Raw genomic sequence first — 26,231 nt, forward strand, 5'->3', positions numbered from 1 at the left:
GTCTGATCCTTTGTCTAATGTGTTCCAAGTCCTGTCCATTCTCTCCCTCATATATACTGCCTCTTTCCCTTTAATTTTCTATTCAATTTATAACCTTGTTATTGCTATACTTTTTCTCCATTGATAAATGTTGTGTAATTTATATAGATTATGATGATGATCTGTTCTTTGTATTGTCTGCACATGATCTGAACATGTTATTACTAGAAATGCTATATGTAAATTGAACAATTGGTCTGCACCTATTATTGTCATCTCTCAGGAATGTGATTTCTCAAATGATTGTCACGGGAAGGGACTACACGCTCATCACTCTCGTAATTGTTTCTATTATTTGAGAGACTGGGAAATAGAGAGACTTCAGCAGCTTCTACAGGTGACTATGTTTCCACTGAAATACTCTATTGAGAGGCAAATCAAGACATGTTTTATATTATCTGCTTGTTACTTACAGGAAAGTGGAATAGAGTACAAGAGTGATCTCATCGAAGAGCCTCCAAGTCCATTGGAAGGTCAGTGGACCTGTTACTAGTCACATTTACTCTTTGTATATTCTATGTAGAACTAACTATACACTATGCAGGAGAGAGCTGACAAATTCTAGCCTGGGCTACAAGACTCGAATTAGCCCATTTTAATTGAAAAAAAATGCAGATGGCCCAGTGACCCAGCCCAAGGTAGCCCACTATGGGACTGGCCCGGAGGGCAGATGCCCCCCAGCCCAGCCTGCCCCTGATACTGTGTCATCCACCAGGAATGCTTGTGTTTATATCCATTATGTTCTTATTTGCCTTCTTGTCAGACAGGAGACAGCATTAGTATTAAACAAAAGATCCCCTGTTAAAGCATCTTTGGGGAGAATAAACAAAAGTCATTATAAAATCTATGTTTTAGGCAACTATTTATCATCATAATCAACATTTATGTATATTTTTGATGTTCAAATCACAAACGTGGGTATATTTGACTGTAGCTTGCTGCATTGACCATGAGGCACGGTAAGTCCCTTGCCTTAGGCAGGAGTGTAAAAGAGGCGGCAGATAGTACTCCATATGAAGCTCAATGATGCCGCCTACATTACTACACCTATAAACTGCAGAGATACTCAGGCAGAATCACGGAGGGAGAATGCACTTTGGAAACAGGGACAGCCTCAGGCAATGGAATACTAACAGTGGCCACAAACTGGTTGATCCTGAACCTTGGCCCGCGTGCTGGGTCACTGGATCCATGTCTAACATAGCTATACACACATTGGGGGTCCAGTTGAACAAGAGCTGGCACTTGGAACATGGTCCAAGCAGCTACTTATCTTCCTATGTCACTGGGGCCTGTTGAAAGATGACCACACACAGATCAGTAACAGTGATCTTATAACTACATTTACCAACATGCCTGATAATGATCCATTTGATTTTGATCAGATTATTATTGCACATAGGGATAATTTTGGGATTACACAGTGATACTGAGCCAGTTGCCTGATATTGCTGTCGATATCACAGTGTATAGTCCTCTTAAGGACTGCTACTGACAGGCCACTTCACATACAAGGTCCACATACTACAGGTTGTGTGTTCTATAATTACTTACTTACAGTACCTCATTTCATACCAAACACAGTCATTAAGCTGCATAACTCACAATCTCTGCCAGCGTCTCCAAGTAGAAGCAGCGTTCAGTTCAACCCTAATTGGCTACAAGTGGTCATTTATATTAAGTGCATTTATACTGTAGAATTATCTAAACCATATTGTAATTTACTAACTTAACAGACAATATTTATATTCAGATAATGATGGTCATGTAATAATTTATCTGTAAGGAGAAGTTATGCGGTATTTTTGATAGATGAGACAAGTTTTACAAAATCTTTCATTTTCAGAAACTCCTCCAGACCACGATGAACAGACAGGAAACAAAGAAGAGAATAGTTCTGATGAGTAAGATACGACAACTTAATTTTTGTTTCTTTGGGGTTTGAAACAGGCACAGACCCCCAGCTTCTGGTTATTTACATGACGACATTTTCCCATAGAGGATTGCTCTCGTAATTGAGATACAAATTTAACTCTCACGCTATAAATGCAGGGTAATAGGACAGAAAAGTTTCTGTGAATGACACAACTGAGACCAAGGAGTAAATGTATCAAGCTGAGAGTTTTCCGGCAGGTTTGAAAAGTGAAGTTGCCTATAGCAACCAATCAGATTCTAGCTGTCATTTTGTAGAATGTACTAAATAAATGATAGCTAGAATCTGATTGGTTTTTCAAACGCGTCGGAAAAACCTCAGCTTGATACATTTACTCCTAAGTGCTGGCTCTGTAACCGTTATTTCCACATTCTTACCACTGTTGCCTCTACAGCTTAACCTAATGGGAACTCAATCTCAGAGGCTGCTTTAAGAATATGCTGTTGTAGGGACGGTACTAGACATTTATGGGACCTATAGCAAAATGTTGTACGGACTCCTATGAACCACTCAATGGTGAAAAACCCACATAAATACTGTTGAGTACAATGATTTTTCCATAACACTATCACTTCCATAGCACAGAACATAGAGGAAACAGTGATTCTCACCATTCTTTCCTCTAGCAATCTGCAATGTTAATGCAGCCCTTCAGAGTGGAGTTTTCATTAGAGTAAGCTTGCAGCTGTCTCATTACACCAATGTTGCATATTATGAGAGTATTTTCACAGCCATAAAGCAAGAAGAGTAATACAATAAAGATAATCGCAGCATGAATGGGAATTCATCCCTGTACAACTTCGTGGCTGCTCTAATTGCATGAATACTTCATACTTGCCAACTTTTTGCAGTTGGCTGCCGGGAGTCTCTCTGGGGGAGGGGGCGGGTTCAAAATGACGCAATTTCGGAGCCCCGCCCCCCGCATGCCCACCTCCCCCAAAGAGGCGTGACGTAATGACGCAAACGCTTCATTTTACAGCGGGCGGCGGGGCCAAATGCCGCGATTCCCAGATAATTGCGGCATTTTGGCCATAATTCTGCCCACTACCTTTTGAAGTGGACAGATGCGGGAGATTGCCATACACTCCCGGGAGTCCGGGAGACCCACCCGAAATGCGGGAGTTGGCAAGTATGGCTTACTTTATATCCCAATTCCTCCCATCTACGCAAAACTACCAGAGCAGTTCAGCCCATCAGCTGCCAGGCACTTTTTGGGTAGGCCACATTACTCTTTCTAGCTAAGACAATGTGGAAAATAGTCTGATATAATTGATACAGCTATAATATACATGTGGAGCAGATGCAGAGCAAAAATATAAAAATGTTATCAACTTTTTTAAGCTGTGGAGCACTTAAATGCACTCACCATGGTAAGTCTCACTACAAGCCGAGCTAGCCATATAGTTATTATCAATATCTATAGGCTGGACTTTTGCCAAACACATCACTCACCCAAAAGAAATACATTTTTCTACATAGTGTTAGAGGGGCCACGGGCTACAAAACAATCCATCAAGACCGGAACCTGATCTTAGAGATTTTTTGCCATTCATTTATAAACCTATAATTTTCTTGATGATGTGATTTATTTCAATGGTATTTTAATTTTTCCCTACAGAGTGGACCACAAGGAATTACTAGTCAGAATAATAAACGCTAATTCTCTGGATTCAGTGGATCTGTACACTGAGGCAGAAATGAAAGTAGAACTTCAGCGATGGAATATAACCATCCCAGAAAACAGCGGAGATGATAGTCAGGAAACATATCTACAGAAACTGAAAATGGTAAGAGAGGATGGCGTGAGACAGACTAGTTAATGTATCCCTAATTGGTACATTGACTAAATTATCATCAACCAGAATTCTGTATCATTTACTCAAGTTGCCTTTTGGTAACCTGATCTATATAAAACAATGAGGGATATACATTTAGCTTATTTGGAAATCAAACTATATAAACAAACTTCTACCGCAAGTGTGTGGTTCCTGAGTTGAAGCAATTAACATTTCATCATGCGTAAACTTAGGTATAAAAATTTTGGACAGGTCAAGTTGACCTATATTATAATCTGTACTATTCTAAGATGTGTGTACAAATCTACTTAATTGTGACTTATTTATTCACATATCATTTGTTAAGATGTAAAGTCGTATATCAAACAATATATCTTAGCTCTGAAATGGTTAGACATAACCATGCTTTTGTTTTAAACTGCACGTAACTTGGCACTGTATACTCCCAAAATCAACAAGGAATGGATCAGAAGAGATAAAAAAATTATAAATATCCAATTACCATTATATGACAATATTATAGTCATTTATGATTATACATGGAAAAAAAACAATTTTTTTTCTTGAAAAATATTCATTAGGGTGTACTAAATATTTACTGTACATAATAGACATTTTTACGGTTGCTCATGATTGCAAACACTTTATAGCATGCATACGATACTGACATAACTAGGACTCAGGACTTAGACTAGACCCCTAGCTGGAGCAAGAGATACGGCAGAAAACCAGCGTACTTCTGTGTGCGCCTGGACCGGACTTGGACGCTGCTACACGAGAACGTACATTGCCTTTGTGTATCCGCCCATTCCCCATCCCGTTCCCTCCCCGAAATCATAGACTGTAGTAAGTGTTGTTTATGCTCGGAGATGACTTGGACGTGGCTGCGATCTGTTGCGCATCGTCCGGTTCTGAGCATAGAATGATTTTGCAAACGATATGCACAAAATCGGCAGATACGTTCCTTTATGACGCAGGCCCCACAACTCTACTGCTGTGTGAGTGCTATAGCAAGCCTGCGCAGCACAGAGCATAGTGTGCTCAATCAAATACTGCCTTCCTGGCAACACCTCTCTGTTTAAGTAATACTTTAAACTGTTTGGTTTTTTAATTTATTAGTAAACTAAATACAAAAATGTTAATGATGTTGTGACATGCTACAGCTGTACATTATTTTGTTGCAGATAATAAAGCAAGAAATACCTCTGGCTGGGAAATATGAAGAATAATAATATGAACAGTGCCTATACAGAGAAAACCTAATATTTTATTCAAGCCACAACTAGCAATATTGAATTGGTGTTGACTGACACGGGGACGAACCTATCATCTAGTTGACTTAACTTATTTAAAAGCACATTACCAAGGATGGAGTTGTTTCTAACACAATTACAAGCATGGAAAAACAACTATACATTATTTGTGGGAATTCTCTGCATACAATAGAGATGAGTGAATTTCCTGAGAACCGGTTCACCGAAGCGTTAAGCCCACCGATAGTAAATTTTATGTTTCTTGCTAGGTTTTACAAATGTGTTATAGGTATGAAGATGAGAGTCATGTGGATTCAGAAGACTGGATTTAAGACTACTTAAGCAGGGACAGTCTTTGTAATGCTATATAGCTCTATATATATATATATATATATATATATATATATATTTATACACCAATCAGCCTCAACCTTAAAACCACTGACATGTGAAGTGAATAACATTGATTATCCTGTTACAATGGTATCTGTTAAGGTGTGGAAAATATTAAGCAGCAAGTAAATAGTCAGTTCTTGAAGTTAATGTGTTTAAAGCAGGAAAAATGGGGAAGCGTAAGGATCTGAGCGACTTTGACCAGGACCAGACTGTGATGGCTAGATGACTGGGTTAGAGCATCTCCATAACAGCAGGTCTTGTGGGGTGTTCCCGATATGCAGTGGTCAGTATCTACCAAGAGCGGTCCAAGGAAGGACAACGGTGAACCAGTGACAGGGTCATAGTGCACCCAAGGCTCATTGATGTGCGTGGGGAGCGAAGGCTATCACGTCTGGTCCAATCCCACAGAAGAGTTACTGTAGCACATATTGCTGAAACAGTTAATGCTGGCTATGATAGAAAGGTGTCAGAAGACACAGTGTATCGCAGCCACAGACTGGACACAGTGTCCATGTTGATCCCTGTCCACCACCAAAGACTGAAATGTGCCATTAACATGGACACACATTACTGCAAATGTGCAGGAACTCACAGCAAACCAATCAACAGTTAGCTTTAATCGATCTAGTACATTATAGAAAACAGAAGCACATGTCTGACTAATTGCTACAGAGTTTTGCACATGCACTTTTTGGAGTTAATGCAGAGCTGGCCGCAATTGTGCCCTAAATGGCAAGAGCAAAATGCGTTCACAAAAAAAGCCATAATATGCAATATTGAAACTATCTTAAGATCCGTACAAGTCCGCGAGAGTAGCATATGCTCCTGGTTCATGCCCGACACACGTTACAGACGCTTACATCCCACTTGCGCCCAAGTTTTGCTTAAACACGCACACAAAATGCCCAAATGCACAAACGTCCCCTTACTGTACTCGGTTCATATTAGAACGTACACATTCATCTAGGCACAGGCTGGCACACGTGGCAGAATCACCCAAATCTATATGGGAGCATAAGCACCTGTTGCTCTGGGCATTCGCAATGCAAATTCACACAAGATGCACTACACCAACAGGCATAGTACACACTCTGCATCAACCCCTTTGTTAGCAAATTACTCCCCTTGCAAAGAGATGCAGAAGAAACGTTTAAATATACTATTATAATGAAGCCCTGATGCGAAGTGAAACCAAAGTCTAAAACCTTTATGAATTGTATGAAGCAATAAAAATTATGTTTACAGCAGAATGATAGGCAGCTGTACAGTGCTACCAATATCAATGATTGACAAATTGTCTAGGAGTGGGTACAAGCAGACAGAACAGGCATGCTCATCCATTAGCTTTTCAATTTACCCTTGTAGCCTTTTGAGCCAATAACAGATTTATGTCATATAAGTGATCAATGCCGTTAATACTTGGTGTAACAATAAAATAGCAGCAGCACAATGCTTCTTTGTCACACTTGCAGTTTAGAATGAAAAACAACATTTAGGGAGAGGAGGAGATAATGAAAACGGAAACTGTGTGATGAACTCCCGCGTTATGATTGGTTAGTTTGTTTTGGCTTTCCAATTTTTTCAGCAGTTTTCTTTAAGAACCACAATTGAAACTGAACTCAGAGATAAGAAAAATTTCGAAGTCTTAGGGGTATATTTACTAAACTGCGGGTTTGAAAAGGTGGAGATGTTTCCTATAGCAACCAATAAGATTCTAGTTATCATTTATTTAATACATTCCACAAAATGTCAGCTAGAATCTGATTTTTTTTATAGGCTACATCTCTACTTTATCAAACCCGCAGTTTAGTAAATATACCCCCTAAGGCTGAATAACATAATCACTTAAGAATGCAGACTTCAGATAATGAGAAAAGATGGACAGAAATGTGTTTACCTGGATATACTTGGACACTGAAATTAATATGTATTTGTAACATTATGTATAATATTAGTATAGAAAAAATAGAAGTGTTAAAATATAGACTACCTGATAAGCACAAATATGTGTATTTATTTCCTATATTGTACAAAATAAAACTATGTAAGTTGTTAGTGTTTATATCTGAGCATTTAATAAACACCACACAAACTTAATGTTTTTATTTTTATACACATTTAGAACATATCTTTTAAAGGGAGCTACATTTTTCATGTAAACACTGAAACCGTCACATATTAGTAATCAAAATAAGGCCATGTTGCTAGATTGGGGTAATTCAGTCATGCAAAGGTTATATTCAGTAGGATGGACATATGCAAACATGTAGGACCATATAATAACATGGAAGCTGGAGTTATTGCATATTTGTGATATTTGAACCATGTGGGCTACATGTTACCCATAATGCATTATCATTCAGCAGGGTAGCCTGTACTGGACTGATTCAATCTAATAAGGTCACCTGACCTTAATGCTATTTCAACCATGTTTTTTAAAATATTAGATGTTATTAGAAAGCAGAGTGAGGCATATCCATTATTTTTTATTCTTAAGATATATTTCATAAATCATCATCTACCTTAATGGAGATCTGATTACAAACAATATGGATGTGCTCTGTAGCATTAGTTTCATAAATTGTTTAATACATTTGTAGTGTATTGCAGTATATGTTTATCTGTAATTATTCATCACATCGCAGGACTGACACTGTCATTAAAAAATTAATTCTAAAAAAAGTGCAGAAAAATATCTTCCTAAAGGTACAGACCGCATGCCCCAAAAATACTAATGAAGTTTTTTTAACATATTACGGAGGCCGACATCTGTCGTCGTAGAAAGGGATAAACTGGGACTCCCCTCTCAGGCTCCAGCTTTGCGTTACTACAACTCCCAGCATGGCAGAAGGAGCATGATGGTTATTTCAAGTTCTACACCATGTACAGGCCCACAGGGGGCATAAGCCTGGTCCATAACATAGCGTTATAACATTGCTCCTTCATCATTATTTACTCACATAACTATTGTGCAGAGTTATGAAGCCCAAATTACAACCAGCCACTCACATTCCCAGGAGAGCTGCAGAAATATTGCAGAACTTGACTGGTCAACATGCTGCATATATTGTGCCTTGGTAGCTGAACACAAAACCATAACTTACACAACATGGGGTCAATGACGGGCCAGGTGGGCCCTTGATACGGGATACCGGGTCGGAGGAGGGTCCCTTAGAGCAATTGTCCCATCCCATGAGGGAATGTCTGATGCTCCAATAGAACATTTTTATACTGCCATGTGTTGTTCTTTGCTTCTATTGTTACTACTGTTAGTAATTTCCACAAAACACACTGGTCTGTGTCATGATCTGAAGACCAAGTGGGTAAAGCATTGATTGAAAGTGTTGCCATGTTAATTGCATTTCTCTGAAGTCACTTCTCCTGCACAGTGTGAGGATTCACAACACTAGCTCTAGATGCCAGCTGTCAGAATACTGCTCACAATGACAGTTACAGATGTGTAATCAGCACTCTGATTGTACATCGTGATTCTACCTTCTCCAATACCTTGACTTCGTCCATCACTATCCTACCTCCTACAAGCCCATGACTTCAGCTTGTGCCTTACTACCAGTCCTCTCAGGACTAAGCAGCCTAGCAGGATGTGGTGTGTCTCTAATAGCTACCCCCAGCCAACTGACTCTTTTCTGGGAGCTGCCAGCACACTGACAGACAGGAGTGGCTTATTTACATCATTTTACTTTGTATTACCTTACAATTCTCCTTTAACTAGAGGTGAGTACAATTTCACTCGTATAAGGTTTAGCAAAAGAACAGAGGTGTGAAGTTCCGGCAATATAAACCTTGACTTCCACTTTTGCTTTTGCCATTCCACACTGTATTTCTATATTCACATTCACTATATTCACATTTCACAGAATAGAGTTGAGACGATGTCTGTTCATTATGTCTGCTGTGTCTAAACATTTAAGGGTATATTTACTAAACTGCGGGTTTGAAAAAGTGGAGAAGTTGCCTATAGCAACCAATCAGATTCTAGCTGTCATTCTGTAGAATGCATTAAATAAATGACAGCTAGAATCTGATTGGTTGCTATAGGCAACATCTCCACTTTTCAAACCCACAGTTTAGTAAATATACCTCCGAAGGTCAACTTCAGCTTGTGAAACAAGCAAAGTTTTGCAGCCAAATGTGTTAGATGAAATTTTAGTGGAACAGTTTTGAACATTACTTCTTTGCAGCTCATCCCAGACACCAGTGGCATAGAGCCAGGGCCTTAACTAGGGCAGTGCGACAGGGGGCGACCACTCAGGGCGCAAAGCTGAAGGGGGGCACAATTTAGGAATATTTTAGGTTAATTTGGTTAAAATTGAGGGCTAGGGGGGCGGCATTTGTCTTTCTCGCCCCGGGCACTAGATTTCTAAGTTACAGCTCCGCATAGAGCCACTGCAGGAACATTTATGGTGGGATTATATGAGGTGGTCATAAACCATTTGCATATTTTGTGGCCACAACACTGTATCTACAAGGCATTTAGTTACAAGAGTCATAAACTGTACATAAATAAAGAGACGTGACTGCTGAAATCATTTTTTGGTTTGTATTTTGCGTAAGTAATAAATATGCAGCCACATTCATGGAAAGTGTAATTTTGCCGTATACAATGCAAATAAAGTTAAAGACAAAATTTTACAAAATGTTTCCCGAAAACAATAACATAAACGCTGGATACCCTAAACATGGTTGCAATCCTCTGATAATACTTTTACAAGTAGTTTTATAAAAGTTGTCCGATATTATATGGATATTGTTTTTAGTCATTTAATAAAAAAGAAAGTAACGGTATCTAGAGGACAAAGGAGATCAGTGATGAGAAATAAAGGTATCATAGCACTATTCAGACTGGTGTGGGGAAGGTTATATGTAACGTAGTAATGTAGGCAGGGTGCTGGACTTATACTAAATATATATACATATATATATATATATATATATATATATATATATATATATATATATATATATATATATTTAACTAACAGTCCAAATTTCATTAAGGTTTTTTTTGCCAAACAATTGCAACATAATAAATAAATGGAAATAAAATGAGTTTTTTCAATTTAGTTTTTTCAATTTAGCAAAAATTCTGAAATTGATCAGGTCACCAACATGAAAAGTTTCCTCTGTCCTTTAAGGCATTAAACACATTTTCATGGCTGTATACAAGGGTGGGTTGTCCATTGTGAAGGGAATTCTATCATCTGAGTGAAATCTTTTACAATCTAACCCCCCCTTCTTTTGTTAACCCTCACTTAACCAAGGGGTACTTGTGTTTTGCTCTGTAGAGGCCTGATTTGGTGCATACTGCAAGAGAGTCCTATGTGGCCCTGCCTTCTGCCCCTGTCATTACGTCACAATTAACACAACGAGTAGGAAAATTTTCAACCCAAAAGTAGGGATTATTCCATTAAGAAGAATGGCTTATTCTGAAACAGACGGATCTGGTCACTGTTTCCTGCCATCGTCCCGTACTAGTGGTATGAGCTGGAGTTCTTTAGAGATCCTCTCTCCGATTTCCTTGCTGCTTGCTGCAATAACTCTACAGGACATTAGGTCAAACGGCCCTCCTGCAAACACAGAGAGACAGGAGCTGATGAGATGCCTTTCAAACGGTTTTAACAACTGTTTATGATATGATTAGATACACATATGAAACACAGAAGTAAAACATACATTGTATAGAGCATTTGCAGATGATTAAAATAGCATAAAATGCTTTTGAGCTGTATTAGTCATACTAGGTAATTTACTGGATGCAGTACACACTGGCTGCCCATAGATGGTGCTATGTGGTTTGTGGAATGGAAAAGTAAACTATAGAATTTAATGGTCATATAAAGAAGAGCAATTTACTACCTACATCTAATCACAGTGGATGCAGACAGTTTGTCTATCACTTCACTAGTAACATTGCTCCACTTGTGAGCTTGTTGGCCACAATTGAGTAATATAATTACTTGAAAATAACTGACAAATTTGTAAGTTTTTAGCTGCTGTTGCTTTTGCTACAATAATGCTGTTTTGGGCTGTTATTCCAGTAATCAATGAACTGAACAAGTTCCAGGAGGCTGGGTAATGATAGCGCTGTAAAACAGAAAGGGAAAATTTACTTGCACTCCTGGCTAAACACATTGTGTCTGATTCATTAAGCAAAAAAACAAATGAGTAACTTTGCACCTTGGCAAAACCATGTTACATTGGAGGAGGGGGAGGTAAATTTAAGCTGTGATGGCAAATTTATAGTTGGCGTAGGGCATGTCCTAGATCAAAAATAAAATTTCAGTGTACAAATAAAGCAATCAAGTATTTGTGTGCTATATTAAAAAACAGACAGTATTTAACTTACGTGCAAAATAATAAACTAATTTGCACCCCTTGCATTGTAACATGGTTTTGTCCAGGAGAAAACTTACTTATTTTTTTGCCTTACTTTCCTTAATGAATCAGGCCCATTGTGTTATAAAACTTGGCCACACTTGGCAGTTACCGACAGTCAATTCGGTCCCTTCAACCGAGTTATAATGCCCCAAGTATGAGCAAAAAGAGATCAAACAAATATTGACTTAAATACTGGAACCTACCCCTGTCCTGCTCACTCATGTGATTATTTAGTGGTTATGCCAAACAGCCAGATAACAGCCTGGGTGGGGACCCTGTTTCTGAGATATTGTTAGGTAAGTAAGAACTCCATATAAAACTTAAATTCAGTAGTGGGTGGAGATAACGGAACTGAAGGTGTCAGGGACCCAGCGGACCTGGCAGACGGAGGATGGTGGGTAAGTAAAACCTGTTTATTTATTTTAACTCTGTTAAGACCACCCAATATTAAACTCTTGTCTTTAAAAAGGTACAAAAGACAAGAAATAAAAATAATATAAATACATTTATAGGACAACAGATATTAAGAGGTGAAATTAAACAACCCAAATTACATGAAAATAAGGAGCACTGTATTGTATGCCTGGTATCTGTGATTCTTGGAAACATACAGATATAAAATATATATATATATATATACACACACACAGATATAAAATATATATATACAGATATAAAATATATATATATATATATATATATATATATATATATATATATATATATATATATATATATATATATATATATATATTACACATATATACACACACACACACACACACACACAGTACAACAGGTGTGGGCTCTGGAACAACAGTTATGAGCAAGATCTCTGTGATGTTTTACTAACATTTTAATAAATAAAAAAAAAATTAAATTCTTCTTACACTAAACAGTGACGCACAAGAGGAAAGTACAAACCTTTTGCATCCAGGATAACTCCTCCAGCCTCTGTAACAATGACGGACGCTGCTGCCATGTCCCAGCAATGGATTCCCATCTCATAATAAGCGTCAGCCCCTCCGGTAGCCACCAGACACATGTTAACAGCGGCTGTGCCCACCGCCCGGATCCTATGTCACAAATGTAACATTCAAAACATTACCTACGGTTAATCTCACGTGAAATATTAATACAGTATGTCAAATACAGTATGTCATTTAAAGAATTACATGCAGGAATGTTGTTATCACAGCAAGTCCTTCTCCCACTATATAATATCTATAACTCTGCTTTTGTTCCAGTTTGGTAATCTAACCGAAGTCATAGGGCCTGATTCATGCTCGGCCTTACGTCAGTTTGAGTGCCGTATCTTGTGTGAGATAGCTCTGCGCGTGCTAAGAAACCTTATCCCAGTGAACGCAACTGCATGCAATTTAAGACTTTAAGGGTGGATTGGGGGTGGGAAGAGACGGACGGACACAGGCCTTGTACAGTAAGGGTGTGCCAACACAGATACTGACGATTTAAGTCCTGGGTTTCTCTTAAGTATGCCTGGTCTCAGACCTATCATTTGCACCAGCTACAGTGCAGGTGTAAGTGCTGACTCATAGTAATGATAGGGATGGCAAAGTCTTTATTTGGAAAAGTACACTTATGTGTTACTAAATAGCACAGAATGTGTGCATTATACTGTTTGTTCATTTATTTTATAATATAATTTTTTTAGTACTGATGTGACCTTATATATATATATGCAGTCTGTTAACACACACCAAGTACCGTGTAGGCAGAGTGTACTTACACCCAGATTCAAATGAAAATACAACTTGAGATCTGCTTGGATCTGAATACAGTTCATGCTCTGTGCTCTTTTTCAAACACAACTTCCGTGCAAGGTGCATTCTGATTAGTAACAGGTTCATAGTGCACAGCATACAAACCTCCCTATTGCAGGGTCCGTGTATATGACAGTAGGGTTTATTCTTCATTCAACTATTACATTTGTTGAAGTTTTATTTATCTCACTAAACGTGTTCAACCTTAGCATAAAAGAGATAATTACCCATGGATTGGGATGCACAATAATCTCTCCATGTTAGACAGAATAGTTGCAATAATCTCCGGGTTACGATTTGATCCCAGTTCTGTAATGATCATGGATTTTGTTATATCTGGAAAACAAAAACAAGGCGATTTAATAAAATACTTCATATTTAATTGTCAATAGACCATTTAATAATGGATCATATTGCATTATGATCTTTCCCGGGAGGCTTTTCTCATCTAGGGAGCTACGACATAGAAGAGTCGGAGAGGGAGCAGGGGAGCACGCGGGGGGGGGGGGGGGGGGTTCTGGTTCTCCAGCGAACGAACGGGCACTAAACATTGCCCCTACACAGCAGCACTGTACTGTACAGCAGCCACGGCGCTGTCACAGAAGTGTCTGAAACGGTGTTGTATTGTACTACAATACAGCACTGCCGCGGACGCTTCTTTGACAGCGCCGCAGCTGCTGTACAGTACAGCATCGCCAAAATGGAGCTGCTGCGCATGCGTGGCCGCATGCGCAGCAGCTCTCTCTCTCTCTCTATATATATTTTTCTTGGAATGGGGAGGAAACCCCCCCCCCCCTTAAAAATCCTGCGTTTGCCCCTGGGGAGTATTAGAGTGTGTGCCCACAAAGTGCAAATTATAGAGGTAGTGTCAACAAATAGATGGCTCCCCACAGTATTTGGAAGAGACAGGTAAGGAATTACATTTGATTTTTTTTAAAACACTAAATAAAAAACTGGCTAGATTACTCAGCGGTAAAGATAACACTACACGGGTATGATAGACACAGTAAAATCAAATAATAATCAAATAATAAATCTTTAGCACACCAAATTGCTGGGGTCCATTGTGTGCATTATGCACACCGCAGCCATTATGCTGCTCTATACTACAGCTGCTTTCAAATCAACAATAATAACACATCACAATACTACAAAATCACTTATATCCTTGCAGTGTACATTAAGAAGTACCTTGTGCCCATACAGGTGACTAATGACAAATGTTAATGATTGCAGTAGTTCTGACTCTAAGAAGTGGCAACAGAGAATTTTATAAATATGAATTGGACTAAAATAAATATAAATGTAGTATTGAGTAGAAATCACAATGTTAAAATGAAACACAGAGTTATAGTTACCTGAGTTCTAATTGCCTGAATTTACTTAGAACCACCATAAGTATCAAAATCTGTGTATTACTGTGGTATATAGCAACCACAAAATAATGTCTGCTAAGCTAAATATGACCAACATGCTCTCTTTCAATCGTTTGCAGCAGGTTGTCATCTAAGAAGGGTGTGTTTTACTTATTGGAGCCAGCAGAGTGTGACTTACAACCTTGCACACTTGCTCTGTAGTAAAGCACTGGGTGTACTGGTGGAATCATGCAAAGGACCAGGACTTGTAATCTCACAGCAGCTTAACTGACCGCAGTCTCAGCATATTGAGCTGCATTTGAGCTCTTAAGGACACCTCCTTAAAGATGAGGCAAGTGACTGCCATTGTCTTTAATTTAAGAGTTGGGATGTAAAACTCTATTAAGCGTTACTTTTTATTTACTAAACTTCTTATATAGCTGCAGTGGGATGTCAGTTAACATTGAACATTGTATATTACATTCATACTTGGTGGTGTTTTTCACTCACTGATGAATTTAGATTAAAGATGCACGGTCTGTGTAGTATGGAGCAGTGTCAATATTAACACAAGCACATTATAGCACATTAAAACGCTACAGAATATGTTGGCGCTATATAAATAAATGATGATGATGACGAGATGGAGATTACCTTTCTGTCCAGAGACTTGTAATTTCTGGCCATTGCAATGTGCCCCTTTTCCTCTTCTGCCAGTGTACATCTTGTCTTCTACGCAGCTGAACACAACTCCAAATTCAACCTCAGGAGAACAAAATCAACAAAAACTTACATTAATTTTATTCAGATAACCAAAAAGCTCATTAACTGGAACTTCATGCATTGGGCACATGAAGTTCCTACAAAATGCAGATCCTACAAAATATTACAGACACTATAATGCAGCATAATATATGCTGGAGTAAGGTGTCTGAGAATAGCGCCTTTATTACACGGTATCAAAGAAACCAATCATCTTAAAGGAGGCCTCCAACTTCAAATCATACCTTATATTTCTATGGTGTGCTTAATGTTCATCTTAGCCAATACAATATACTACCTTCCATAAATCATATAAAATGTTTTATGCCAAGTAGGTTATTGAATTGACCAAAATGAGTCAACACCCACTACAGACTGTTGCAGAGTTGGTCGGTAAATGGAAATAAACTAAATTTTTTTTTTTTTTTTTTTAAATAATTTAAAAGAGAATGGATAATTAGCGTATATCTGCCCATATGCCATCCTGTGCACATTTCAGGATGCGTCTGTGTCGGCATCAGCACCATATATGCCTAATCTACAACAAGCCATCATCATTAGTAACTTTCTGGGCATGCACAGAGTAATTTCATGCAAGATACGCTACGCAAACTCGCTGCATAAGCCCCTACACATGAAACAGGGTCTACAGGTGGGCATTCTAGTCTATCATATACTACAGAATAGGGGGTTTCCCTTAGGAGGCAGTTTAAAGCTCTGTCTAACCATCCTCATTATTTCAGTAAGGCTGCCTCTGCAACGCAGCACTTGGTGAGCAGGAGTCAGGCTGCATTTAGGAGAGAGTTCTGCCTCAGCACTGGCACATCCCAGGTTATGAATCCGCCGGTAAAGCTTTGAGTTGAAAGGTTGCCATGGAAATATCATTCTCCAGAAGTCTCTTCTACTAATTAAGTTTATTTATTTAGACTTATTCAAACACTAAAGATGAAATTTCTGCTGTGAAGTTTGATGGGCATTGTATAGCCATCACATCCTCTACATTTCACCCAAAAAAGTTAAACCCCAAATAAACACAAAAAAAAAGTTCAAAATATCCCATGAAGCTTTCAGTAGATATAGACATATAAGGACTTATTTAGAGTTAGGAATACAGTGGGAGGAGTGGGGGTAAATTTAAAACGTGCAGACAGATTAGGACATGGAAGGGAGGTGCGTCCTAGCTCAAATCTAAATCTTCTGCTAAAATAAAGCGATTACATGCAAAGTAGTCAGTCTTTCCCCTACATGCAAATAAAAACAGAATTGCAACACTTGTATAACATGGTTTGTCCGGGGGCAAATGTGCAGCCTCTATCTGGATTTGCTCCTAATTGTAAATGAAGCCCACAGTGTTCCCACTGTAGTAAGATATTTTTATAACATTTTAGTGCTTTATAAAAGTACAATATTTTACATCTTAATGAATCCCAGCAGTCAGACTTGTAAAGTAGAACTTATAATTATGGCTAGAATGTTCGCTAAAAATAAGATTTTATTTTACAAACGTCTTGCAAGACACATAATTAATGGGTGTAGTCAATGTGCAGAAGGGTACGTTTGATTATTTTAGTAAAAAGGAATCATTGTAGGTTCAGCAGGGTTGATATTTTTAGCACTGTGCCTGGCTCATGGCCATTAAAGTGAACACATTTCCCACACATGGGACATGTCAGATCCAACAGGACCCTTAGACAAATCCAAGACGTTGGAATAAAGTTTTCTAGCCCCATGAATATCCTTGATTTCTACATGATGTTCTGATCTTGAAATGTCACATCCTAACAGATAGGACACTGAGGAGTTTACACAACCCATGATATCATCTATGGGACAGGAACTGAGACCATCCATAGACATATGTAGCATTTAGGAAAGCACCCGTCGGTTTATGAAGCTGTCAGGTTGTTCATAACTTGCATTAACAAGAACACTTCTCGAATTTGCACCTACAGTAAATACATATGTCACATAAGAATGGCTTAGTGGTTAGCACTTCTGCCTCACAGCACTGGGGTCATGAGTTCGATTCCCGACCATGGCCTTATCTGTGGGGAGTTTGTATGTTCTCCCCGTGTTTGCGTGGGTTTCCTCCGGGTGCTCCGGTTTCCTCCCAAACTTCAAAAACATACTAGTAGGTTAATTGGCTGCTAATAAATTGCCCTTAGTCTCTCTCAGTCTGTGTGTGTATGTTAGGGGATTTAGATTGTAAGCTCCAATGGGGCAGGGATTGATGTGAATGAGTTCTCTGTACAGCGCTGCGGAATTAGTGGCGCTATATAAATAAATAGATGATGATGATGATGATGAACCACACTACTTACTCTGTGCTTTGGAATTAAATTCATGCTGGATACACAGAATAGGTTGAATTGAGTGTGCCGTGAATCCCTTGTATTCATTATATTTTATCTACACATACTACACTTGTTACTATTGGGATACTCTCAAAATGTGGAGGATCTTAAAAGAGGAGGTCAATTTGATGTCAATAAACTCCATATTCCGTAAAATGTTCACACTGGTACCGGCAGTTCATTACCACAAATGTAACTGGTGTAAAAATAGTATTTTTTTTCTAGAATGTAGAAGTACGTTTTTCTCACTAATTTTCCTCCATGTTCTGCCACCCCACTGTTAGAGAAGCTGACTAAGAGATCTATAGATGGAGCAAGTTACACAATTGGTCAAATGGTGTGACTCCCCAAGTACCAAGCTGCCATATCGCACTGCCTCTGCCTACTCCACAGTGTAACATACAACATACAACGACACACAACATACAATCAAATTTTGTAAAATGTTTGAAATGTTTTTGTGCTGCAAGTCCTACCGACTAGATTTTCTTCACTCGTTGGGCTTTTTTGGTTTGCTTTATTTAGGCATTATGGTGGCACTTACTATCTCTATCGACCTTTGCTATTCCCAATTGACATGATTTTCTATCCATTCGTTTTATTTGCACTTAGTGTTAAATGTATAGGAATATACTAATTGATTTAAGCAATAAAGTGTAACTGTGATGCCACCTAAAAGACGAAGGGCGGAGCCGGATAAAGCTCGCCGACAGACTATGACTGATGACCAAAGAGAACACGAACGCCATCGCATATGCAAATATGACGCCTCAGCAAATTGCCCGTCACAGAGAAAACAATCTAAGAGCGAACAGGACAGAGGCGATATCACGTCAACTACTACAAAGTCAGCCAACAAGATGCCATTCTTGATTCTACATTCTTGCAATAAATGATGCACGGGATTGAACCGTTACCAAAAAAGGGTCCAACGTGATCTTACACTTATTTTTTTCATCATTTTGAGGGGCTTTTAACTAGTAAAACCATAATTAGCAGGCAACTGTGTAGTCTTATATTTAATTACATTTACATACCTGTTTATTCACTGCAAAACCGATGGATACGCACACAAATGGAAACCTAAATAAATGAGAGCAAATAGATGTGATATTTACAACATCATAAGACGTTACACCAATTGGTGCTAGTGGGAGCTATTCTGGCAGACAGAAAAGGCTCTCTGAGCTTTTATATCAACAATTTGTCTTGGTTTTATAAAAATATGCAAAATCATCTTCCTACATGATGCAAATTATGTAATAGAGGGCAGATTGCCAGGACTCCCACAGAATCTTACCTTGGCGAGATTCTGGACACTATCCACCTATGATTCTATGATCCATGTAACACCAACGTCTAATATGTTTATGGCAGCCCCATAAGCACTTCAGAAAGGGATAGCTGGCCTTACTATTTAATTTATATTTCCTATAATTCATGGCTAAAAAGTCCATTTCCCCAATTTACTGCTGGACTCACACAGAACCTACCTGTGCACAAAGTTAGTAGTGCCATCGATCGGGTCAATGATCCATGTTGGTTTATCCGTCAGAGTGGATTCCTGACCCGCCGCCACAGATTCCTCACCAATGAAGCTGAAACAGTAAAACAAACATATTATACAATTGTTATGTAGCAGAATGTACAGTCTGGGAAGATTGTATATCTTCATATTCAGCATAAAAAGTCTAATAAATTTTCAAAAAATGCAAGAAAATGGAGAAAAGCAGCGTGACTGTAGGTGAACATAGTGATCACTAAGATCACTGGGAAGTGCACGCTTAGTACACACGGATACTTGTTACAAGCATTGGCTAGACCGAGAAGCAGCTTATAGAGTTTGTGGTAACTTCAGCTCTTCCAAAAAACTCAGAGTGCTTATTACACCACAGTATAGATGCAACATATTGCAATCAATTGTTAATTGATCTTTGATCTTCTACGGTATTTGGTTTATCTGTGGATAACACTTTAAGGGCTTCAGATATTTTAACCATGGTTAAATTTAAAATAAAAAATAAATAAATTTAAATAAGAGATTTTGATGCATCTCTAGAACTTGTTTATGAATCAGGGAGGGGAATATAAGGGTAAGACACAACGGGGACTATTTATCATTAGTCCCCTTATCAAGGTGAAAAGGCTGTTTTCTAATAAATTTGTCCCCAACATACAGAAAGTTGCTACGTTTGTAGAACAATGAGTCTTATTTTTTGTATTGAAAGACATAAGACAAAAATTTTACCAATGTTTCAGTATATATATATATATATATATATATATATATATATATATATATAGTATCATAATAAAAAATATACTATGCTTGCCCAAAAAAAATGTACATTATACAAATAGCGTAATATGCATAATTCTCCTATCACAATATTTATTCACCTGACTGTCAAAGTGAATACACATCTATATACAGACTTGCCTGTGTGAGGGATATTTCTCTTTGAATGATGAGATTATAATTTCTTCTACTCTCTGGTCTGTAGCGGTCACCAGATCTGCCGGAGAACTCTTTTCCATCACGGACATCTCCTCCTTCATTGCTGCACATACCACCTGCCAATCATTAGGACTGTAAACTTAGGATGTCATTTACTTATAAATGGAACAAACATTAACCCTATGTGAAATTTGTTTTCTATATTATGGAATAAACGCAGCATGATTTCCTGATCAATATTAGAGCAGCCAACTATTACAATATACTGGAAGATTGAAAAATAGCTATCCTCCATGTTTTACAAATATATTGTATTATAACAGACAGTTACTGCTGATATCTTCTTGGCTGCTGTTACATCACTTAGAGCCAAAAACACTATTTACCTTTAAGCAATTTATCTTGAAATAACTTGCAATACAGAGGTCAAGAACATCAGAGGCAGCAGTTTGTGTATTCACCAGTCCGTTTGCCGGATGATATCTGGTACACAAAACCTGAGCATATATGGAATTCAGATGGATGAACCTGCCCCTACCACAGTGATATAATTCTTTTCAAATACTTGGCGATTACATGGCGCTGTTCTAACTCATACATGTGCTACACATGTAGCCATAATTGTCAGATCCCAATGAATATTACTGCATCATCAAGACAAAAATTGAACATAACTAATCCTACAGAAAATTAAAGGAAACAGGAAATATTTTTTAAAACAGTGTCATCTAGCAAATATAGTATCAATAATATTAGCTGTGCACTTTTATTACTGTGTTAACCACCAAGAAACACTAAATATGCCATAAATAACATTATTTCACAACTGAGCACCCATAATTATCATCACCATTTATTTATATAGCGCCACTAATTCCACAGCGCTGTGAGTGAGTTCTCTGTACATCAGTCCCTGCCCCATTGGGGCTTACAGTCTGAATTCCCGAATATACACAGAGACTAGATTAAATTTGTTAGCAGCCAATTAACCTACCAGCATGTTTTTTGGAGTGTGGGAGGAAACCGGAGCACCCGGAAGAAACACACGCAAACACAGGGAGAACATACAAACTCCACACAGATAAGGCCATGGTCGGGAATTGAACTCATGACCCCAGTGCTGTAAGACAGAAGTGCTAACCACTTAGCCACCATGCTGCATAACATCTACTGCTCCAATGGTTCACCAACATTTCCATCTTGATTAGTATCCCAAATTTTTTTTTTACTGTGGCTACATCAACAATTATCTAAACAATATTAAATTCAATTTCTTTTCGTATGGAAACATCATCCATTATATATACACGGAAGGAAAAGGGTAATGATATTCCTGACATGAGTGCTGAATTATTTAACATATATATTCTTCTGCAATGATACATACTGCTCCGGCTTTCCTTGCAACTTGGACAGCAAAGTCCATACATTCCTGCCACGGATCTGCCATTTCCACCTAGGAAAAACAATATCATCAGCATAATAATCTTTAACATGTTTGAAAACACAAACTATAGGTAAACTGTTAACTGCGGATTTAAAGAGATTTTATTATCAAAAGAGGACATTTAAATCAGCTGAAATATATTGTATTAGAAACAAATGCATAACATATTTATTATTTTGTATTTAGATGGTGTGTACTACTTAATCTAGAAACAAAATTGTTTTAACTGCTATGTACATAATTTACAAGATTTAGCATACGGCTAGCTTTCTCTATTGACAGTGGAAACTGTAAGGCTCATTAATGAACCACAAAAATGACAGGCCCACACATGTAAGTGCGGCTACTTTTCTGACTGGCGCATTTCAGTACCAGTGGTCAAGAGAAGGGGACAGGAAGTGGGAGTCAATGGCAAAGCAGAGGTCAGCAAATATCCATCAATAACAGGTCCAGGAAAGACAAGCAAAACCTTAACCGGCATCAAGGCGATAACAGACCTGGAGCTACAGACGCCGAGCGCCAACTAAAGTGCACATCACGCCAGGAAGCACGTTCATCCGTACGGATGCTACTGCACAGGCGTAGGATGAGGACAACTGGGTGAATGCAAGCATAAAGGACGACAAACAGGTAAGAACATTTCTACACAGGGTAGAAAATTGGGTCAGATGAAGATCTCTACCAGTGCTTGTCAACGGTCATTAGCCAACCTGGAAGTGGACGAGTTACTCAGAATGAGACAGCTCCTGATTGGCTGCCCATCTACTATGTAGGCCAGGCTTACAATACATTAACTCAATTCACATAGGGAGCAGTCCGGTTCTCCTCTATAGGGTTTAATTCCACTTACGGATTACATTGGATGAAGAAAAGAAGACGATGTTAGATAAGTATTCAGTAATACCGCTGCACTACAGAAAATATTAGGGAGGACATTAATATTAAAAATATTTCGGCCACAATATTTAAATGTGAATTCATCCAAAGGTGGCATTATTCTATCTGATTACATCTAAGGGGACACAGTTACTTATTATTTAATAAGGGGAGGACAACGGATTTATTTTATTACTCTGGTACCCACCGGCCAAGAGTACCAGGGAGAGACGAGTGTTACCACAGCGTGATCATTTTTGTTGTTTACTTTTTTAATATGATGGAAAAAAACATAATCGGGATGGTGATGTCTAAAGTGCTGGTTTGAAAACTAGCGTTTTTTCAGCAGTAAGTCTGGAGGTTATAAAACCATCAAGAAAATTTCTGATAAACTGGGGGTTTGACCAGAAAACACTTCACTAAATTTACCTCCTATTCCAGTGGTTCCCAAACTGTGCGCCTAGGCTCCCTGGGGTGCCTTGGAGATCTCACAGGGGTGCCAGGGCTAGTGGTAAGCAAGGCGGGGGACTACTTTGTAATTATTTTGGCTTAGGGGTGCCTTGAAAATTTTTTGAAACCCCTAAGGGTGCCTTGAACTGAAAAAGTTTGGAATCCATTGTCCTATTCTATTAACACCCAGATCACCTCCGCCACAGCACCCCTAGTGTCAGAAGATGTATTTACATGCTCCAACATTGGCTTAGATATCAACATTCTAGTCTGTGATTTGTTTTCACAGGTCTGTGTTGATAAACAAAAGTGGTGGGGAATTTTTTTAAAAAAAAATTATTTAAAAAAGTGATAAAAAAATAAACACCAATATATATATATATATATATATATATTTCACGGCCCAAAGCAAAGATCAAATATTAAATAAATTACACATAACTGGTATCCATGGAAACATTATTTTATAATACTCATAAAATAAGATATTTAATCTATTACGGTGCCAAAAAAAACAAACCCTTTCAGTCCTGGAAAAAATCAATAAATTAAATAAACATAAAATAAATAATTATTCTCAATAAAGGCAGCAGAAGAAAAAATGTGAAAATGGTGGTGTCTCATCTTGGAATGGATCTCTGGCAGCTAAAGGGTTAAATCGCAAGATGGAGCTGGATCACAAAGAAAATGTGCACATAAAAGTCCTGCGCATTGAAAACTACTGTAAGCTTTCATTAAAAGAGCCATTTATGCTCAGTTCAATCAATGCACGACGCTTATTAGGTTACTGACAGTATGAGCAATAATACTAAGTAGTAGGAGCCACAAGGGATATCAATGCACATGAAAAACGACGCCTGTATTATTTTGTTTTTGTAAATTGTATCACATAAGTCAGATATATCCGTAGAGGATGTACTATACTATTTGTGGTACATGCTATAAATCAAAGAACTAACACAATGTAATCCTGCCACAATACCAGGGTGATTTTTCAATCATAAATTATGTTATCAGCATATATTATGGTAACTGCTTTATTCTACAGATCTGCAACTAGTAACATCGGGATCAGAAGACGCAGAATACTGACCGTTGTATGGAATGACTCGGATCAGACTTGTACAAAGATCAGTCACTGGATGAACAGATCCAGACCCGAGATGTGATACAGTGATCGGCTGTTTCCTGGTGTAGAGCGCAGGCTCCCAGCCCGGCCGCTGACAGGACGCTTCCTTCCGATCTGTCACACCTTGTGTGGGAGGTGGGCTGATGTGACGCTCTCTGCGATTACACTGCGAGCGTTCTACTGATGGAACGTTTACAATTAGTCATTCTGATTTATATACAGACAAATGCAGAGGAATACCTGAAATCCCATACAGATACAAATTACTGAATAAACGATAAGAAACCTACATTACCATTTGTAATATAAACATGTTTTATTTCACATAGCTATCTCTATATCTTTATCTACATCTCTCTCTCGCTCTCTCACTCTTTATATATAATCATTCAGTGATATATTTTTTGTTATTTTGCATAAATAAAACAAAAATACGCTTTTAGTGTCACCATTGTACATATGACACTGTAAGGAACTAGGATATGCATTATTCTAATTAAAAATGGATATATGGCTGGGATCTGAGGCGGAACTAGTGAGCTGTGAGCCCTGGTGCAGTGAGGCGGGGAAGAGGAAACTGGGGCCCCTGACCCTCTGCTTCTGCCATACAGGTGGCCCCTTTATCACCATGGGCCCCGATGCACAGCACTTACCGCATTAGTGGTAGTTACACCACTGGGTGGGGTATTGAGTCAAAAATAAGGCAGTGCCATCTTCAAATTAATACACGAAAACATTAACAGGGATTGGTCCACACACCCTTATTTCTCGAATGTATAGAAGGTATTATGTTGCTGTGACTGAGATATTAGCATACAACAATGCAAGATGCAGGTGCACACTTTAAACACTAAGGGGACCACCAGGATCATGCATGAAATCGCTCTGCGCGTGCTCAGAAAGTAAGTAAACACAAATGCACTGTTCTCCCCGGAGTCCTGAAGAACTCCCAGAAATTCAGGACATTCCCGGACATTCCAGGAGAGTCGAAAATTACGTATAATTATTATGGACTGAGATACCGCCAATAGGGTGAATAATTTGGGATAGAGGGTGTGACAGGATGAACCTCCTATGCCACCCTGTCGTGTTGCTAGAAACCGGCTTGGCTGGCCTTGCCACTGTCCGCGATCTTTATCCCAATTGCGCCACTGTAAACGCAATAGGGATCCCCAGGATCTGTGTAATCCTCTATCCTCTCCGGCAGCAGGGGCGGGCTGGGCAGTCTGAACCCCCCCCCCGTAGATGCATGTTTTTCTTTAATATTATCTGTGGCTGCATCACAAAACAAGCGATGCGGCCGTGACGGTGCACAGGCGGCCGCATCAAATGACAGGCGATGCGGCCGTGTCATCAATGACGCGGCCGCATCGCATGTCATGTGATACGGCCGCCTGTGCGCCCCCCGGGCTGAACTTTGCCAGCCCGCGCTTTTCCGGCAGCCAATGCAAGCTGGCTGCCGGTGGGTGAGGTAGCCCCCGCTGGACCACCAGGGCACAGTTAAGTACCATTTTTATTAAATACACCCATTTAGTTTAAATACACATTTTACATACACCTAGTTAACTACCGTCGCTGCAGCGCCTATAAAATAAATATACACATTTTTTTCACTCCCTGCGTCTAGCGCTAGGAGGTAACCCTTTCGGCGCTATGCACTGGTTAACTAACGGCACCGCAGCACCCACACACAATAACTATTAATTTATTTATTTAATACATTTAAAAAAAAAATATATATATATATATATATATATGTATACACATGCTGGGAGATAGCCCCTCCATTGATATTAACCCTCC

General features: G+C 38.7%; 2 protein-coding genes across 4 annotated transcripts in view; one reads left to right on the forward strand and one right to left on the reverse strand.

The window, feature by feature from the left end:
• LOC142159110 (E3 ubiquitin-protein ligase RNF31-like) overlaps window positions 1-7,472 on the forward strand; it is a 33,934-nt gene extending 26,462 nt beyond the window's left edge. For all 3 annotated transcript variants that reach the window (XM_075213715.1, XM_075213716.1, XM_075213717.1), the window contains 5 exons: window positions 263-376; window positions 455-512; window positions 1,886-1,943; window positions 3,591-3,759; window positions 4,953-7,472. In XM_075213715.1, coding sequence (XP_075069816.1) covers window positions 263-376; window positions 455-512; window positions 1,886-1,943; window positions 3,591-3,759; window positions 4,953-4,997 — 444 coding nt within the window. In that variant the 3' untranslated portion in view covers window positions 4,998-7,472. The remainder of the gene's footprint in view (window positions 1-262; window positions 377-454; window positions 513-1,885; window positions 1,944-3,590; window positions 3,760-4,952) is intronic.
• A 2,492-nt stretch (window positions 7,473-9,964) lies between these two features.
• Window positions 9,965-24,529, reverse strand: IMPA1 (inositol monophosphatase 1). Its single transcript, XM_075213718.1, has 9 exons — window positions 24,393-24,529; window positions 21,914-21,982; window positions 20,509-20,642; window positions 19,562-19,666; window positions 19,106-19,151; window positions 15,607-15,715; window positions 13,825-13,933; window positions 12,741-12,892; window positions 9,965-11,005 (listed from the first exon to the last, which is right to left on the reverse strand). The coding sequence occupies exons 2-9, from the start codon at window positions 21,974-21,976 to the stop codon at window positions 10,884-10,886; spliced, it is 840 nt and encodes a 279-aa protein (XP_075069819.1). The 5' UTR covers window positions 21,977-21,982; window positions 24,393-24,529; the 3' UTR covers window positions 9,965-10,883.
• Between the last annotated feature and the right edge of the window lie 1,702 nt (window positions 24,530-26,231).

This window comes from Mixophyes fleayi, chromosome 5 (assembly GCF_038048845.1).
Source record: "Mixophyes fleayi isolate aMixFle1 chromosome 5, aMixFle1.hap1, whole genome shotgun sequence".
Taxonomy (NCBI): domain Eukaryota; kingdom Metazoa; phylum Chordata; class Amphibia; order Anura; family Limnodynastidae; genus Mixophyes; species Mixophyes fleayi.

Bases quoted from the DNA above. Each gene is read 5' to 3' on its own strand.
- IMPA1 (XM_075213718.1), bottom strand. From the start codon at position 21,976: ATGGCAGATCCGTGGCAGGAATGTATGGACTTTGCTGTCCAAGTTGCA. The intron at 20,643-21,913 runs GTATGTATCATT...AATGATTGGCAG, and splicing joins TTGCAAGGAAAGCCGGAGCA to GTGGTATGTGCAGCAATGAA. The intron at 19,667-20,508 runs GCAAGTCTGTAT...TTACTGTTTCAG, and splicing joins GAGAAATATCCCTCACACAG to CTTCATTGGTGAGGAATCTG.